Source organism: Diabrotica virgifera, chromosome 3, assembly GCF_917563875.1.
Source record: "Diabrotica virgifera virgifera chromosome 3, PGI_DIABVI_V3a".
In the NCBI taxonomy this organism is placed as follows: Eukaryota; Metazoa; Arthropoda; class Insecta; order Coleoptera; family Chrysomelidae; genus Diabrotica; species Diabrotica virgifera.
Window position 1 is genome coordinate 167,122,484 of NC_065445.1, and position 20,289 is coordinate 167,142,772.

The 20,289-nt window shown below is 34.6% G+C and overlaps 1 protein-coding gene across 1 annotated transcript in view; it reads right to left on the bottom strand.

The window, feature by feature from the left end:
* Positions 1–9,673: 9,673 nt before the first annotated feature.
* The window catches only part of LOC114339846 (period circadian protein-like), a 93,137-nt gene continuing 82,521 nt past the window's right edge, over positions 9,674–20,289 (bottom strand). Inside the window, exons 2-3 of the mRNA XM_050645619.1 lie at positions 16,451–16,482; positions 9,674–10,179 (exon numbers count right to left, since the gene is read on the bottom strand). Coding sequence (XP_050501576.1) covers positions 9,913–10,179; positions 16,451–16,474 — 291 coding nt within the window. The 5' untranslated portion in view covers positions 16,475–16,482 and the 3' untranslated portion in view covers positions 9,674–9,912. The remainder of the gene's footprint in view (positions 10,180–16,450; positions 16,483–20,289) is intronic.

Consider the following 20,289-nt stretch of genomic DNA (forward strand, 5'->3'; position numbering starts at 1 on the left):
CTAATGTTTTGATTGCGTTTGTCTCTACTTTTACTGTTTCGTAGGTTGTGTTCAAAATTTTGATGTATGGATTATTACTTGAAATAATTTCTCTCGCTATGAATATTCCTGGTTGTATTTCCTGTTGTTTGACTATCCTGTCGTTCTTCAGCGTTTGAAAAATTTTTATGACTCTCTAAATTTCACATCTAGGCGGTATTATTATCGTGTCATTATCTATATTGTCCAAAATGTTCGTACTAATGTAACAATCATTGTCCTCTTTAATGCACATTTTAAGGTTTGCGTAGTCCAGTATGCATTGAAAGTTTAAAATTAAGTCTCTCCCAATGATTCCGTCAGTTGGAATGGGAAAGCTAGGTTCAACTAATTGAAAGATATGCTCAAATCGAGATCCTTTTACTTCTAGTGTTGTTTCAACTTCTCCCATTGTTTGTAATTCTCCTTTAGTTACTCCTTTTATTTTCGCCTTTGTGTTTGGTTTCACACGTTCCTTCATAAAATCTTGTGAGCATTTCAGTATTGAAATATCAGCTCCTGTGTCTATGATAAAGGTATTTGTGTTTTCTAGGACTCCTGTTTTCATTCGTAAAAAATTCGTTAGGTTTAAGTCGAAGTTTTAAATATTATATTCCACTTCTGACTGTTTACTTCCATTGTTTCGTTCATTCAAAACCCCAACTGCGGGTTTTCCGGTTCCTCTTGGCTGTCCTCTAACTCCAGTAGCCTTACGTTTCTGTTACGTCCTCCTCTCTGGTTCCCTCTGTACGTTTGGTTGTTAGATTGTTTATATCCTCTGTTCGAATAGTTCCGTTGGTTTTCTGTTGCTTCTCCTTCGTTCCGTTGTCCGAAGTTATTTCTTTTTCCTCTATCGTATTTGTTATGGTATCCTCTTCGGTATTGCTGCTGTCCTCTCCTATTTTCATAATTCGTCCTATAATTGAACACTCTTCCATGTGTGTTCTCCTCTGTCGTATCAATCGATAAAAATTTAGATACTACTTCCTGCGGTGTTGTGAAGTTACCTGCCTCCAGTATTAACTTAGCTCTATCCGTATTAACATTTGGTTTCATTGATGCTACAACTGTTTCCGTTGTGTATTTTTTCGCTAATTGCAATGGCGTTCCTTTCGCTATGTATGCTACCTTCAACTGTTCCGCTAGTTCCTCTACCTCAGATGCGTACACTGCTGCATCTTTGTTTCCTTGCCTTTTCTTTGCTATAACTTGTCTATTATCGTTTTCGGATTGTCGCCTCTTAATTATTTCTTCAGTGCCGCGGCTATAAGTGGGATCGTATCCTATGTAGTTATCAGGTTTCTAGCCTTATTGGTCAATCTTGTCTATATTAATGTTATTGCTGTTTCTTCATGTCCTTCTGCTATTTTTCCAAGTAGTTCTAATGCGTCTAAAAATGGTTGTAGTTTACCTGCGCTTCCATCAAACCCGTTCGGCATTACCGTGCTTGCAATATTCAAAAATTCGTTAATTGTTAGAGCCATGTTTAATATTTTTATATCTTGTTTTATGTCGCCTTTTTCCTCTTTTATTTCCTCGTTAATTGTTTCCTCTATCTCCTCGTCACTTTCTTCCTCTTCTACTTCTTCGTCGCTTTGTTCTTCCTCTATTTCCTTGTCGATTGGCTGATGTATTGAACTTGGAACTACTGTTCTTAAGTTTACAGCTTGAAATGAGCGTATAACTTTGTCTCTGATTCTTCCAAATTATTTGTTGCACGCTTCTCTTTGTTTGTCCGATAGTGCTTCCCAATTGTTCTTCGTTAAGTTGGTGAATTTGTTATAAAATTTAATTAACTGTGTCGTTACTTCTTCTTGTATATCCTTAGATTTAGGTACTTTCTTCTTCAAGACCCTTCTACTTTGTCTTATTACTTCTTGCGTAATCTCCTCAACTATTTTGACGAAGTCTTCCCAAGTAACTTTGTTGCTACTCATTTATTCATAATTTTCCTATCCTTATTCCTGTACTTCGTAACGAACGCATAAATTTGATAGTCTTACGAGGTATAGTAAATATATATATATATATATATATATATATATATATATATATATATATATATATATATATATATATATATATATATATATATATATATATATATATATATATATATATATATATATAATATTATGTCAAAAAAATAGTAAATTGCAATGGAAATTATTATATCAATCATTATGCATCATTATAAAAATCAGTTCAATAGTAGTCAATAAAAATGGTAATAGTATAAAATAGTAAATATATGTATAAGAAAAATCTTGTAAAAATGTAAAAATGGATCAATACCTCCTATAAATAACCATAATATTTGTAAAAAAAAATCTCGATAATAGATTCTAGATCTCGATAATAGATTCTCGATAATAGATTCTCGATAATAGATTCTCTATAATAGATAAGTAATTAAAAATAGATTAAGTAGATACAAATAGGTAAAATTAGGATACGTGTATCTTAAATTACGATTATATTATTATTATATTGTGAATTACGACTATATTGTGGAAATACCATAAGAACAGATAATATGGACTTACCACTTTAAACGTCAATGTTCGCATCACCAAAAGTCCTCGCTGCACGTCCCATACCATTGTCCATTTTCATGATGTTCATCTCCATACCATGTTCCATTCGGCTCCATGTCAGGCCTGATGTCTCCATCCATTTCTATATACCACACTGTTTTCTAGGGTGGTCGAGGTGCAAGATCCTCAGCAATAGACGTTTTTTCCATACTCGTCCCGTTTACCAGTCCTGTGTTCTTCCCTAGTCTTGGATCGCCATATGGTGGTTCCTGTTTATCTGGACCATCTCAGATAGTTAAGGGGTGGTTACCCCCTACTCTAGGGGTTGATAAGGTAACACTACTCACAGTATATTCATTTATTTATAAGTTGAAGTAACTACGGTAAAGAGTTGGTGGCTAAATATTTATCCGCTGTGATGTTTACCCGCTGGGATCTCAAATACCAATGATTAATCTTTACGCAATGAATTTAGAACTAAGAATGTGGAATCCCCTGTTTATGTTTTGGTATATATAAAAAGTGAAAATGTTTGTATTATAGATGCTGAATCAGCTTGATTATAAATAAAGAATAATATTTGCTACTACAGCTGACCTTGCATTATCGATAACTGATACACTTGTATAGTAATATGGGTCAATCATGTTTATGATAAACAACGCGTATTCGTTTATCAAGGACATTTAAATATTAAAAGAATTAGTCTTGCCCTTAATAAGATGGTTACTAAGAGATGCTGTGAATCCCAATACAATGGGTTTTCTGTCACTTCTTAACATTTTATGGAGCTTCCAGACGTTTTTCATGTTTGAATCTAGTTCTTCCATCTATTGTACATAGCTGTCCCATTTTTCGCTGCGGTGTTGTCAAAGAGCCGTCTTCATCTCTCTGTTTAACGTATTTGCCCAGGTTTTATCTACTCTGTTTCTCGTTCTTCTGGCTATTTGCTTCGCTCTGTTCTTTTCCCTTATAAGGTCTTTTACTTCTTGTGGTATGTCTTTGAACCTTACCGTATGGATCTCGACTTCTTCTTCCGTTGTGCTGTTTCTAATTGCTTCTTGTATGATGTTTTCTAGCTCCAGGATTTTTCTTCTATTTGTTCTGGATCGTTTATAATTGGCACTATATTTATACTTTCACTAACTAATCTTTTATAATTTGTCCACTTTATTTTCTTTTTAATTCTTTTCGGTTGGTTTGTTTCTTCCCATGTTCCTAGTTCTAGTAGAATGGGGTTGTGATCTGTGGTTCCTTCGTCTAGTGTGATTAGGCCTGCTTGAAGTCCTAGGTTTTTAGCAACAACGATGTCTATGTGGGTGGGAAGTCCATTTTTTGGGAAGTGTGTTGGATCTTCTGGGCCCATTGCCACTATATCTTCGTTATTTTCTATATAGCTGTTTAGTAGTCTTCCGTTTCGGTTCGTAGCTCTATCATTCCAGTTGGGGGATCTCGCATTTAGGTCTCCTATTATTATTGTTGATTCGGCGATATTTAGGAACGCATCTAGGTCTTCATCCATTAATGGGTCTTGCGGTCTTACGTAGGCTGATGTTATTCTGACTGCGCCTTGCCTCATTTTCACTTCTATTGTTGTTGTCTTCATGTTTACTAGTGGTGGAGTCGTGAATATTGTGTGTTTAATTCCCTTCTTGACTAGGATAGCCGTTCCTACTGATCATCTTGTGTGGTCGTTCCTATATACATCGTACCCAGGAAACTTTAGGTTGGTAAAGTTGTTGGTAAGCTTGGTTTCCTGTATTGCTACGATGTCCATCTCGTATCTGTTGGCGAGTTCGTCTAGGATGTTTTGATTCGTTGATATGTTGCCCGGATTCCAGGAGCCTATCCTCAAGTATCCCCTGTCTGCCAGCATTACTTCTGTGCCTCCCTGGTGCCCAGTATCACTTGTTTGACTACCTTAGTCACTATGTTGGTGACCATTCTGACTAGGTAGTCTTCGTCTGGGATCGCTGTGTTGTTCTGCGTGGCCTGGGCGTAGGAAACCCCGGTTGCTTGCGGTTGTCTTTGTTGCGCTTGTTGTTGTGGCCTCCTTGGTGGTGGTCTTCCCCATGTTGGGCACCTAGGGCATCCTCGGTAGCTGGCTGGATGGCTGCATTTGCAGTTGGCGCATGTTGCTTTTTTCTCTCTGGCACGTTTGCACTGCTTTGTAGGGTGGTCTTCACCGCATTTAACACACTTTGGGTCTTTGTGGTACGCGTTCTGGGCGTGGTGGTATCCCTGGCAGTTGAAACACTGCTTTGGTCCGGTTGCCTTCCGTAGGTCCTCTACCATGACCTTCATGTGGCACAGGTTGGTTATCCTCTTTGCTTCCTCGATGTCCTCGTGATCCAAGAGTCAGAACGAACATTGGGAGCTGTCTCTTGGGGCCAGCTCTGGTGGACATATTTTTTGCTGAGTGGCAGACAATATTGTATTGTGCTGCCATTTCTTATTTTATTGTTTCCTCGGTGGTGTTAGTGGGTAACCCTCTGAAAACCACTCTGGGTTTTTTGTCTTCGTCCAACGGGAAGACTATCCATTGTAGCCTCTTGTTTTTGTCTTTGGCGTCATATACCTTCGCATATTCTTCCATTATCCTGACCATATTTCTATAGTCTTCGGGGCTTTTTGCTTGGATGAGGGTTTCCCTACCGCTCCTGGAGATCTTGTTTACCGTGATTATTTTCTGTTTTTGGGCTATGCTGAGGATGGCCCCTGTTTCACTCACGCTCTGTAATTTTATTACAGGCGGTTTTCGTTGATGTGTTATCTGTTTTTCAGGCAACACGGCGATGTCTTCATCTTGATTCGTTTCCATTATTTCCAACTCTGGAACACTGGGACGTCGCGGGGCAGGCATACCACCACCTGTGCTCGTAGCTGGGTGGATCGGTTGGAGTGGTCCTTGTGGTAGGACGTACATTTCCTCTATTTGGGATGACTTGGCCCTTATTGATTTGGGATGACTTGGCCCTCTTTAGATGTTTTATGCGACGGGAATTCTTCTCTCTTTTTTGTATTTTCTTTCTTCATAGTTCCGGTGGGCTTTTGGTGGTTTCCAGTCGGTAGTTTCGACAGCTTTTCAGGTTGGCTTTTGATGTTGTTGTCCTGTTGTTGCTTCTCAGTTTGTGGCCTCGGTAGCTTTGATGGCTGATTTCCTGTTGGTGGCTCATCTCTAGTAGTTTTCGAGTTTCTTTCAACTCTTTCAACAGGTCGTTCATCCGGTTTGACATCTTCATAATTTCTTCTCTTTGTTGTGCCATTACGGCATTTTGTCGCTCGATTTTGGCCCTTTGTCGGGTTACATCTTCTTCTTTCTTTGCCATTTGGTCATCAAACTGGGCACTCATCTTTTTTAGCAGTTCCCTCATGGCTGCTAGTTCTTCTTTTGCGCTTTTCACATCTTCGCTCTCGGATTTGGCTGTCCGAGCTCTTTTGGTAGTGCCTCTGCCTGCCGCATCTACCTCGTCTTCTTCCATGTCCTCTGCTTCACTCTGCGGTTTGTCTTCACTCTTTTCGCTTTTTCCTCTTTATTCTTTGACTTTTTCTTATTCGACGATTTCCTGGGAATTTGAAAATCCCCGTCTTTCTGTGACCGCTGGTCGTCAACGGTCGAGTAGCCGTCGCCTTCTTCTGAAAGTTTCTGGAAAATATTAGAACCCTCGTTTCGAGAGTCCTCATAGGTCGGCGGGGAGTGCGCCTTGGTACGGGGGGGTGACCGAGATCTAACTCGAGATATCATGGGTTGGGACGAACGGTCCAAATTTTGTCTGCCGACTGGCCCGACGCCAGCTCAGCTTCAGGGTTGGCTCCCTGCACCAAACGCGGTTGTTCTCGTACCCAGACAGAACTAGGTACGGGATCCTCTTGACGTTCTCGTCCTACAGACCTAGGGGCCGGGCTGCCCGATGTAGATCCTAAAAAACTACACCTTGCAGTGTCGATACCCTTTCGGAGGCACTTTAGTATCCCGTAACGGGCTCACGTCGAGCCCGTTTTTCTTTTTCCGCTAGCCGATCTCTAGCTGTAGCGTCTCAGAGAACCTATAAAAATAAAATTCCCTGAGTTCACCACATCCAGTAGACTGGCTTTTGCCTCTCCTTCTTGCCTAAGGGTAAGTCCCCGATTTCGCTACAACGCTTACATTCGTGGTCGGAAGAAAAATTCCTGCTAATCTAGCTACTCCCTTCACCGTCGGCTCCTCGTCGACTTCTCGCCTCAGAGAGTGAGAAGCGCTCAACTGTTGTCGCGCTTACAGTCGCGACTGAACTAAAAAGTTCACAGTCAAGCCACCCCCACCTCGTCGGCTGCTTTCGCTGCTATTCCGCTCCGCTGGCACGCGTGTTGCTCCTCCGGTGTCCAGACCAAGCCGTAGACTCTATTGAGTTTTATACTACGGCGTTAGCCTTTTATTAATTTCATGGCCTAGCTGAGGCTCGAACAAGCGATCGCAAATCCACTAAACTTGTCGATCGACTGCGCTTCAGCTAATTGGACCGTCTAGATCGATTTTTTTTTATTAATTTTTTTATTTTATATAAAAATCAATTTTATTATTAATAAATAAACTAAAGTTATTTATTTATTAATATTTATTTATTTATATTTGTTTTTAATTTTAAATATATACTTACTTTACTTAAGCCGCCCTCTTGTACCTTACGGTGTCGAGGTTTTAAATACCTATATATTAAATTGTTAATATTAGAATTATACATTATAAAAATTTTTAATATAGAATATAATAATATAATGTTAAATATAATAATATAATATATTTAAATATAATAATTTTATCCTACTAACTTAAGAAATACAGGGTGTAACAAAAATACAGGTCATAACTTAAATGACATATTCTGGGACCAAAAATAGTTCGAATGAACCTAACTTACCTTAGTACAAATATGCACATAAAAAAAGTTATAGCCCTTTGAAGTTACAAAATGAAAATCGATTTTTTCGAATATATCGAAAACTATTAGAGATTTTTTATTGAAAATGGATATGCGGCATTCTTATGGCAGGAGCATCTTAAAGAAAAATTATAGTGAAATTTGTGCTCCCCATAAAAATTTTATGGGGGTTTTGTTCCCTTAAACCCCCCCAAACTTTTCTGTACGTTCCAATTAAATTATTATTGTGGTACCATTAGTTAAACTCAATATTTGTAAAACTTTTTTGGCTCTCAGTATTTTTTCGATAAGGCAGTTTTTATCGAGTTGCGGCTTCTTTTTTAATATGTTTACATAAAAATTGTATGGGGCTTTTGTTCCTTTAAACCTGCCAAATGTTTGTGTACGCTCCAATTAAACTATTACTGCGATACCATTAGTTAAACAAAATGTTTTTAAAACTTTTTTGCCTCTTTGTATTTTTTCGAGAAGGCAACTTTTATCGAGATATGGCTTCTTTTTTAATACGGTTCAAAATATACCTAAAAATGTAAATCATACATAAGTTTTCATATTATTACCAAGTCTCCATAATGTGGTGGATTTGACAAAATATTCAAAATATCTCGATAAAAACTGACCTTTCGAAAAAGTACTAAGAGCCAAAAAAGTTTTAAAAATATTGTGTTTAAGTAATGGTACTACAATAATAATTTAATTGGAACGTACACAAAAGTTTGGGGGGTTTAAAGGAACTAAACCCCAATAAAATTTTTATGGGGTGTCCAAATTTCACTATAATTTTTTCTTGAGATGCTACTGTCATAAGAATGCCATATGTCCATTTTCAATAAAAAATCTTTAATAGTTTTCGATACATTGGAAAAAATCGATTTTCATTTTTGGTCCCAGAATATGTGATTAAATTTATGACCTGTATTTTGGTTACACCCTGTATATTTAATAATTTTCTTAGTTAGAATTACTTAGGTTTTATAATCAAAGTTCCCCATGGGCAGTTATTATCTTAAAGTAATCTTATAGTGTGTCTCTGCAACTACTAAAATATCAATATTGTTTTAAATGGTAAATGTTTTGATGTATGAGCGTGTGAACTCATTTCGTGCAATTCTTTATGAATTTTGCGACCAATTCTTGGATTCATTGGATTCTTTTCCAAACGATTTGCATATGTTATTTTATCTTTTACCTACGTTATGTTTGTTTGTAGTCGATTGTCTTTTTGGAAAAAAAGTAGTCTATATGTTTGTTTTCGCTTAAATGATTTTGTTAATTATGTTATTATAAAATTATGTGGGGCCGGCGTAGCTGAGTGGTAGTGTGCTAGGCTAGCGTGCCGGTGGTCCGGAGTTCAAATCCTACCGCCGGCAAGAACAACTAGACATTTTTAAAATGTTTATAGGCCCCAGGTCGACTCAGCCTGAATAAAATGAGTACCTTGGGTAAAACCAAGGCTAATAATAGGCGGTTGAAGCGTAGCACTGGCCCTGTTACCTTCCTTGTATACCGTAGGCCCTAGATATAGCAGACTACCCTGCTATACTCCCAAAGCCACGTGAGCGGTATAAAACGGGAGACTATTATTATGTTATTATGTTTCGTAATAGGTCTGGATCCCGCGTATGAAAAAAAGTTGATTAATAGCAAGCTGAAAATTTGTTAATAGCTTAAGGGTGTCTAGTCGAATAAACTTTGATATATGGGAACACTGAAACAGGGGTAGTTTTAATTTTGGAACAGGTTAAAAATTTGGAACGGTCACAGCACGAAAACGGCACATTTATTTTGTCCGACAGAACAGACTTAAACTCTCCGAACAGAGATTAAACTCTCATGAAAAAATCAGACTGCTATTTATTACCTGTCATAATTCCTGTCATTTGACATATTCTACATGTTCCACTCATTAAAACGCCCATTTGGTGATAAATAGCAGTCTGATTTTTGCATGAGAGTTTAATCTCTGTTCGAAGAGTTTAAGTCTGTTCTGTCGGACAAAATAAATGTGCCGTTTTCGTGCTGTGACCGTTCCAAATTTTTAACCTGTTCCACAATTAAAACTACCCCTGTTCCAGTGTTCACACATATCAAAGTTTATTCGACTAGACACCCTTAAGCTATTAACAAATTTTCAGCTTGCTATTAATCAACTTTTTTTTCATACGCGGGATCCAGACCTATAAGAAAAGTACAGTTAGAAACTTCTATAACTAAAAAATATTTATTAGTACAATACTAATTTCTTAAAATTATTACATTCTGTAATAAGTACTTAGAGTATTATATTAAATTAAATAAATAAATTAATAATTACAAAAACATTTTACAATACACAATAAAGATAGATAAACTATACAATTTTATAGAGTCCTGATGTAAAATTAGGTATAAACATTTCATTAAGAACAGTTTTTATGATTTTCAATTGAAATCACTGGTCAATTCAGTTTGAAATCAAATTTAAAGCCATCACCAACGCCAACGTTAACGCCAACGCCACCACCACCGTTATTGGCTTTGCTGCCGTTACCGCCATTGCCTGTTCCTTTGCCACCGCCAACGCCAACGCCAACGTTAACGCCAGAGTCCTTGCCAACGCCAACGTTAACTCCAACGCCACCGTTACCGGCTCCTCCCCATTGAGGATCCGGTGCAGGTGCTGCGGATATAGTTTGGATTATCAAAAGGACGACGCAGATGGTTGCCTAGAACAAAAAATAAATGTTAAGCTCCCATTTCACAGAGACGTTACGATATAACCTACATTTATATTGTATTGATTATTCTCAGTTCTCAGTCTAAAATCTTGACAGGCAAGCTTTTCTAAATGCATGGCATGCTACGATAATTGTGCTATTTAATTGCAACTGAAAGAGCTATGGTGCTGTGCTAGTAAAAGTAATTCCACAGGAAACGAAGCAGTTAACAATCACAAAATTACTAGCCGTATGTTTAAATTGGAACATAAGAAAGAAGTTAATAGAGAAGGCGAACCATCGCGTGGCTATCGAAAATTTTTACTGCGTCACAGTGTTTTTATTAACATTTAAACAAAAAAGTGGGACATCTTTTATTTTTCAATATTTTAAAAGAACTACGTATTGTTTTTAAACAGTGGAGTAGTTTTTAACACTAGAAAGTCGGGCATATCTTACCTACCTAGAAAGCCGGAAGGGATCATTTTGGCCCCACGTTCTTTAATCAATTAAAACTCAGTTTAAAGAAATTAAATCTTCTCTAGACGATAGAATCTGATTTTATTTTTTACTTTCATTGTTTAACACATTCGCTGCCTATCAAAAACATTAGGAACATCATAGAGTTTGCAGTTTTTGATATTTGCCACACCACACATTGCCTTGTTACAGCTGCGACAATGATTGGAAGTATGATTTCCTTTACAAAATATTTTCAACTGATATTTTTGTCGTTTTTGGATAATAACAGTGATAGTTGTTGGTAGACCTGGTGTTGCTAGGCGTAGTTCCAGAGTTCGGGAGGCAAGGTATGGAGCCCATAATTCTTCCCACAACCGAAGAATAAACTTACAAAGACTGAGTCTACTTCCAGGTATTTCTTTATAAATAATCCATGCCTTTATTGCTTCCAAGTCAAAAGTATTATAAAACACATACACAGGCCATCGTCTTGAAGTTACTTTTGTAGTATAAAGACGCGTCATTTGGTCCTCTACACCCACAATTGTATCTTTGTGTTCACTTGTGTTCACCAACAATTTTATCTTTATTACGTAGATGATCAGTACCAGTATAAGGGTAACCATTTACAATAAACATACATAAATATAATTTTACCCATCCGACAGGAATTTGAAAGAAAAGCTCGTCGAATTTCCCAGAAAACGATAATAACTTACACAGGGCCAATTTAGCCCTTTTAGACTTCTAAGGTAAATTTGTTAGAAAAACCATTTAATAAATTTAGTAAACAATATTTTTTGTGTTAAATAAGTCTTTGTATCAAAATATTAAAAGTCATAAAATATGAAATTATTATTGCCTCAAATAAAAAAACTACTAAACTAACCAAACTAACTAAAAAAAAAATAACTTCAAATCGCAACAGAGGCCAAATTGGCCCCTCCGACTTTCTAGTGTTAAAAATTCTATTTGTTTATCCCCTTTTAGAGAAAAAAGCTCGTTTTCAAATGGCTGTTTGGCGCTTTGTCAATATTTGGAAGAGATTTTTTGATCTTATTCATTTCGTAGAGTTTCAAATTTTCATGTTTTTAAAAAACCATTTCCATTCATATTTTTTTATTAATAAATAATTGATGCAGAATGAAGGAATCTTTTTCGCCTTATAAACAATTAAATTAGTTATCTGCGCCGTTTTAACCTTTACAAAAAACAAAATACACCATATAAAAGAATATGAAAAAATACATCTTAAAAAAATTAAGATTGTATGACTGATCGAACCAAAGATATTTTTTTTAATACACAGAGCAATTATTTTAATTGGGTGGCTTTTGTCAAAAAAGATAATTTCATACCCACAAGCTGAAACTTGTTTTAATCGATAGATTATAATGCCAAATATGCTATGTTTAAAAGTCTGCCGATAATTTTCCATGGCAACCTATTCATTTATAACAATTTTTAAACAAATTATAAAAAAATGCTTTCTCGCTTTGAAATAACTTTTTTATAACTTGTAGGTATTATTTTAATAAATATAAATATTTGGGTACAATAATTAATGAAACTAATGAGTAAACAGAAGAGATTAAAGCAAGAATAGGACAGGCAAGAAATGCTTTCAACAAACTGAAAAAAGTACTCTGTAGCAGGGACATTACAATTTCTTTAAAGATAAGACTTCTGAGATGCTACGTGTTCTCCGTATTATTCTATGGGTTGGAGGCTTGGACATTAAAGAAGGATGTTTCGGACAGATTAGAAGCCTTCGACTTATGGGCCTACAGAAGAATATTAAGAATAAGTTGGGTGGATAGAGTCACGAATATCGAGGTTTTGAGAAGAATAGGAAAAGGTAAAGAGGTTTTAAATACAATTAAAGTCAGAAAACTGCAATATCTGGGACATGTTATGAGGGGCGAGCGTTATAACTTGTTACAATTAATAATACAAGAAAGAATACAGGGTAGAAGGAGTCGCGGAAGAGGATGCATCTCCTGGTTAAACAATTTGAGCGCTTGGTTTAATTGCACTTCTGCTGATCTCTTTAGAGCAGCGGTATAGAAAGTGCGAATTGCCGTGATGGTTGCCAACCTTCTTAGAGGAGATGGCATATGAAGAAGAAGATTATTGTTAGAGGAAAGTTAATCTTGTAGTTTTTTCATAAAATGCTTACTTTAATCGTAAAATTCAAAGAAACAATTAAAAATGCCGAAAAAGCCAATTTTATCATTTTCGGGGTTTTTTCAATCGGTTGGGCATCGAATTTAATAAAATCTTATTGGATGAAAGCTTAAAGTAGTTTTAAAATAAACAATTTTTGATTTTATCTTTTCAATCATTTCAAAAGAATTTTTTTCGTATATCTTCGTATATCTTTCGTAAGAAAGAGTTTCGTATCTCTACCCGTGAACGTGATCCTGCATATAGATTTTTTAATGCATTGAGGAGAGTGTAGCTTACTGGTGAAGAGTGCAGAACGTCCTATATCTTATTTAAGAGTAATATCATTATTTAAGAGTAATGTTATCATAAGCTTTTTGTATGTCAAGGAATGTCAGGGGCGTTTCTCTGTTTATTGCTGTTTTTTTCTATAATTTGTGTTAAACTAAATAAGTTGTTTTTACAGGAGTGGCCAGTTTTAAAGCCCCCTTGTTCTTCCTCTTCATATTGGCTGTATTCGGACTCTATTATGTTTCTCAGTATTTTTCTATACAGTCTACTGAATGTACTGGACACCAAACTTCCCACCAATAAGCCATTTTCCATTCATGGGGTACTGGATGTCCATATAAGAGTTCCTCAAAGACTTTTGTATTAGCATTCGAAATAGCTTAGGTGTTCCATTTCTAATCAGTTGTACTGGAATACCTTCTGGAACGTAAGTTTATCATTATTTAAGCTTCTCATCATCTTATCATAATTTTTACGTCGATAATTATATGTTCTCCTGCTATTTCTATACCTGGTGAAGCTATATTTTACAGATATTCTTATCATTTTTCTGTTAACCAGTTTTTATATTTAGTCCAGGGCGCATCTGTCTTGAGAAGGACGTTGAGAGGTGACTCAAATTTTTTTGCAGAAATTGCTTAAAAATAACTCAAATAATAATATTTGAGTTATCCTTCCACTTAACATGGTCCGGAACATTGTTTAAATAACTCAAATAATAATATTTGAGTTATCCTTCCACTTAAAATGGTCCGGAACATTGTTTAAATAATCAAAGTGTCAAAATATGAAGGAAAAATTCGATTTTTTTATTGGTTTTTTGATTATAACTTTAAAATTATTCATTTCTAAGAAAAGTTGTACTGACATAAAAGTTGCGTAATTAAATTTCCTAAAATATAGGATAAGTTACAAATTAAAGAAAATAGTCACCCTTGTTGCAAAATAGCAATAATTGCGAAAAAAAAACATACAAAAAGAAGTATTCGCATTTTACGCTTTTCAACCATTTATGCTACACTTAGGACCTTCATATTTTACCCAGAAAAACTTTATGACATAGTAAAACAACGCTATATATTTTATTAAGATCGGTTTAATAGATTTTGCAAAATAAATTTTGAAATCAAGCTTTCGCAAAAAAAATTCATTTTTTAAAATGTTGCAGGACTGAAAATAAAGCAGATAGCAAGTTAAATTTTTTTGCTTATAGAAGTGTACTGTACCTTTCATTTGCAATTTGCAAAATTAAAATCGATTAATTACCACGGCGATAGGAAATTTTTTAAATAAACATTAATTTTTGGTGCTACGCGCAGGAGAGCGGTGTTCGATTAACACAAGTTGATTTCCACCAAAATTTCTTCCAACCTTTATCTAATATATTATTTTCTTACTCTATATTTTGTTGAATTTTAAGATTTTAATCCCACAAAAATCAAACTAATTTTATTATTGTTTGTGAAATATTGTTTAAACAATTGCATATGTTTAAAACTAATAAACTTTTATTCTCTAAGTTAAAATATATGAACAAAGAAAATTTTTGCTAAAAAAGTATTATTTCAAAGGATAGAGTATGTGTTTTTATTTTGCAATAAACACATTTATTTATTTATATCGAAACGTAATAAAAATTAAAATGTATTAATCATTATCAAAGGTCATTGGAATGCCCAATCAGAGCAAACTATCCGCTGTCCTACGCGTAGCACCAATAATTAATGTTAATTTAAAAAAATTCCTGACCCCGTGGTAATTAATCAATTTTAATTTTTCAAATTGCAAATAAAAGGTTCAGTAGACTTCTATAAGCAAACAAATTTCTACTTGCTATCTGCTTTATTTTCAGTCCCGTAACATTTTGAAAAAATGAATTGTTTTTGCGAAAGCTGGATTGCAAAATTTATTTTGCAAAATGTATTAAACCGATCTTAATGAAATTTACAGTATTATTTTACTGTATTATAAAGTTTTTCTGGGTGAAATACGAAGGTCCTAAGTGTAGCATAAATGGTTGAAAAACGTAAAATGCGAATACTTGTTTTTGTATGGTTTTTTTGCAATTATTGCTATTTTGCATCAAGGGTGACTATGTTTTAAATTTTTAACTAATTTTATATTGTAGGAAATTTAATTACACAACTTTTATGTCCGTACAACTTTTCTCGGAAATGAATACTTTTAAAGTTACAATCAAAAAACCAAGAAAAATATCGAATTTTTCCTTCATTTTTTGACATTTTGATTGTTTAAACAATGTTCCGGACCTTTTTGAGGATACCTCAAATATTATTATTTGAGTTATTTTCAAGCAATTTCTGCAAAAAAATTTGAGTCACCTCTCAACGTCCAAATGTGCAAATATTTTTACAGGTGCGCCCTGGTCTAATTGGTCCATTCATTTTTGTGACTGTACCAAAAGAAATATTAACAACATAAAATATGAAGTTGATTATGATTATGATAAACTCTGCTGAACAACTCCAACTACTACTAAACAAGAAAAGCAGTGTCTATAAAAACTATGGACTAAAAATCAATTTAAAAAGGGCTTAATAAATGATAATAACAAAGAAAACAGATATACAAACAAACAGATATTTGTTAGGTGTACCGATAGAAAGGGTTAAAAAATACAAATATAGTATGTTCGCCAAACTCAGACACAACTAGCTATTGATTTTAGTAGGTAATTTTTTTTGTTTTTGGCCAATTTTGCCAAAATTACTAACTATTTAGTAATTATTAACTATTTAGTAATTATTTTTTTGCCAATCTTACCAAATTGGCAAAATTACTCACTAAAATTACTAGCCAGTTGTGCCTGAATTAGCGAACCGACTATATCTGGAAACTTGCATTTCAGAAAATAACGATCAAACAACAGAAATGAGGGCCAGGAGTAGAATATAGATATACTTTATTGTTACTGAAAATTATACAATTTTATAGATGAAGCTTACAAAGAGTCAGAAAATAACAATAACAATTACAATCAACTTTATCTGGGACACGTAATGAGAGGACAGCGATATGAAATGCTAAAATTGATAATACCGAAAAAATAAAACCACTAAGGAGTATGGGAAGAAGGAGGGTGTTATGATTGAAAAATTTAAGGGGCTAGTTTAAATGCAGTTCAGTATAATTCTTTAGGTAATTTATTAATCAATAGTAGAAGTACTTAGAGAAGTGGTAGATAGAGTAAAGATATTGGTGATGATATCAAACCTCCGATTGGGAGATGGCACTTAAAGAAGAAGACTAAATAGATAAATTTAATAAAAAGAAAGAATATAACATTGAATAACAAACATTATTATTTTTATATTTATCAAAAATTAAAGCACAAACTCACCACTATTGCAAACGCATTCTTCATCTTGAAATAATCTTCAATATAAACAAAATTTAGAAACACTTTTTAATATTTATTCGTTAAAAAGTAATTTATCGATACAGTTAAAAGGAAGAATATCTCGCAAATAGGCAAATTATTCTTTTTATATACCATAATATTATCTACATGAGATTTTTATGACGTAGAGGATGTTGACACTTTTTTTAGTTAGTAAAGCCGGGATTTTACGCCCCAAAATGGTCTTTTGTGATTGATATGATTGTTTTTATTATTTTATTTTGCAAAAAACCCACAATTTAATCTTGAGAAACAATTATTTTGACCATTCTCGGAAAACGTTATCAAAATATAAAAAAAATAAATTAAACTCATTTTTTGTCGGTGCTTGGTGAAAAAAATTCTTCTAATAATTTAATTTAACCTGACTCATTCATATTAACAATTCAGACATGTATTATTATTTTTAAGTAGACATATTATTATGATAGTACGGGATCCGAATATAGGTCGATCTGTACCCATCTGCTTACCGGATGAAACATTTTTTTTATTAAAGTTCATACATAGACAAATATTTCTAGCGTGGGTGGCCTATCAAAATTTTGTCATAGCTACCCAAGAAGCAATTGGACGTAATATTACGACGTATTAACGTTGGATTAAATGCCCCAACGTTAATACGCGACGTTGCGACGACGGCGACGGTCAGAAAACCATTATTTGCACCTAAGTGGGGAATAGAAATACGGGTTGCCTCGACGTCCCCCTCTCGACTTCTCAGCTCGAGATATTTTATCGTCAAATTACGTTAGTTTTTAGGACTTTGGTCTTGTAACGTAATAGCATTGTTTATCTACACAATGGTCTAGTTATGCAATGGTAATAGTATAAAATTCTTTATCACAGAAGTACGGCCGACACAATTCATTTTTACCAAATAGGTTAATAATCTTGAAGGATATTAAATCATCAGAAACGAAGATGCATGACGGCCTGTTGATACTTATTTAAGTAGGTTCCTACTCTATTCAGAATATAACCTAAGTGACTTGTATAATTATTTTATTAATCATCTGCCTCATTGCATAATGCGGTCGAAAATTTACAAACGCAAGGAAGTATACTGTTAAACTAGGTATAAAAATTGCTAAAAACTGAAAGCGCCTCAGAAATTTACAGGTTATGTCGAACAAAACGGTAAAAATAGAAATAACCATCGTAATTAAAAAAAAACATATTATTATGTCTAGACCCATACAAAATTATTCTTGATTTATATATAAACAAAATTCGTTAATTAAAATCAAATATTCATTAAAATCTAGCAAAACAATTGCCAAACATTATGTTTCAAAAAATGGCTGAACCATGGCGATTTTTCATTAATGGCGGATTTGACTCGCGACCTAAATTGCACTACATTTTAACTGATTTGGACAAGGACACCCCCTGCCGACCTTTAGTATAACCTATTTTTACCTTGCACACCTCGAATTTACCTATTGGTATACCTAATGCGTCCTAAAGTAAGCGCAAACAACCTGGTCTTGACGACAGACTCCCGACGACCGGTCGTCACCCCCATTGCTCATTTTTGTTGTCGTTATTAATTTGGGTGTTGCTACTAGTGTCCTCGCATCTTTTGGTAATCCGGAGATTCCAAAAGATAACAAAATATCTAAAAGCTCATTATTCCATTTTTGACTGCCCAACGCCTCAGCTTCTCCAGCCTCAAATACTTTGATTCTATTTTAAATTCCAAATTAGTCACCTCATCATCATCATCTGTAAGCTCAAACTCGTTAGCGATTAGATCACATTCATGCCCTTTTGGTGTAGTATCAGGTCTGTTGGTGTTGGCAGAAGTCAGAATGACATCTTCCTGTTTGACCTCATCATCTGTTAAGGTTAATCTGCTTGTAGATGCTTGTGCATGTACATCAGGCAGCTTAAACCGAAGGGTTTTATGAATACATTTTTTAATCTACTTATAGTTGGTTATTTTTATTTGTTGCATATATGTTTACCTCATGAAAATCTTTAGTCCCATTTTGAGTAATTAGCTCTTCAGGTTCTGTATGTGCCATTTTCAAAAGTTTAGCTTTTTGTCTGTAAAAAGGTGTTGAATATCTAAAAGTTTTTAATTTCTTTTTTCCATGCATTTCCCCTTCATTTTGAGACATTGTTTTCCTCAAAGAACAACTATATATTTTTTTAACTATATAGGTTTTTCATTCAATAAATTGTTATTGTTAATATACTGTGTATAGAAAAACTAGAAAAACCAAGTGTAAAAAAGTAAGGTTATGTTATGCAATGTAATATCTGTCATATTATAGTCATATAAGTCAAGATGAGTTAAGTCAGATAGGCCCTAATCAGCAAATCTTTACGTCGTTTTTTAGTTGGAAACTAAACAACCAATTGTCGAAAATTTACTTTACGACGTTGGATAGTCGTCGACGTTTTTTAGTAAATTACAGGTATCTTATAAAAAAAAACTTTGACGTCAGGTTAACGTATACAACTTTACTTAAGTACTACGTTGTTATTACCTACGTTGTATTGTCGTTCTCACCTTCCCGCAAGTACACGCAGCAATCTACCATATACCTACTGAGGAAACACCCGACGTCTCCTGAACGTTGGGTTCGATACTAATAAATACTCTGTAATCCCCGACGTTGAGCAGTCGTTAAATGTCTTCCGGTAAATTACATTGTAGTATAGACGTTATACCTGACGTCAGCTTAACGTTAAACCTTAACCTAATAATTAACGTTGGTATTCTCAACGTTAGATTGTCGTTGTCGTCTTCCCGAAAAATACGTCTACCATACTCGATAAAACACCAACGTCCTCTGAACGTTGGCATCTATCCTAAAAAATACGTTGTAATTCCCGACGTTGAGTAGTCGTTGATGTATGCCACTTAATTGCACTTATACTACAGATAGGTTAAGACCGACGTCAGCTTAACGTCAAACCTTATCCTAATAATTGACGTCGTTATTCCAGATGTCGCATGTCGGTTGGTCATCAGATTATATTACTTATTAGCAGCAACATAGGTCCATAGGAAAAACCGACGTTGTCCTTGGTTAAGGCTTATTGTGAACCAATTTTGTCCTTAAATTTAACGTCCCATTAGGACAAAATTGGTTGCAGGTCTTAAAACTGCTACTTAGGTATCCTTAAAGGTGGGGGGTGTAGTGGTTGAAATCAATAGTTCAAGCACATTTTTTTCTAAATTATGGTAGAATTATTTTATTTTTAAATTAAATAGTTATATTCAGTACAATTCATAGAATATTCAAAAAAAAATTCAAGGAAAAATATTAAAAAATAAGCCAACGGTGGCAAATTTTTAAAGAAACAATGAATTTTGCAGTGGACATCAGAACTCATCGTTAGATGATGTTAAATAAAAATTTCAAAAATATTTTATTAGCTTATGAGTTCCTCGAGCTAATGATGTCGAGTTTTTTGGTTTTATCGGATTTTGACTGTTTGCTATAATTCAGAAGTCAAAACAACGAATTTTTTTTTGCAATAAAGGGTGATAATCAACATATTTATTATTGGAGAACAAGCCTACGCTCTCTCCGATGAGACTCCAATTAGAGTCGAAAATCGCGATTCAGAGGGCTGGACTGCGCTCAGTATTCTAATTGAAAAATAAGATTGTTTTGCCTTCGCATTGCAACTGAATTAAAAATGAAATTTTTATTTTATTTTTATATTGGTGTTTACTCCTTTGAGTAACTAGGTCCATTTTCTGTTGAAATTTACCAGCTGAACACACGGGGTCGTGAATTGTAAGTTTTGAATTCCCT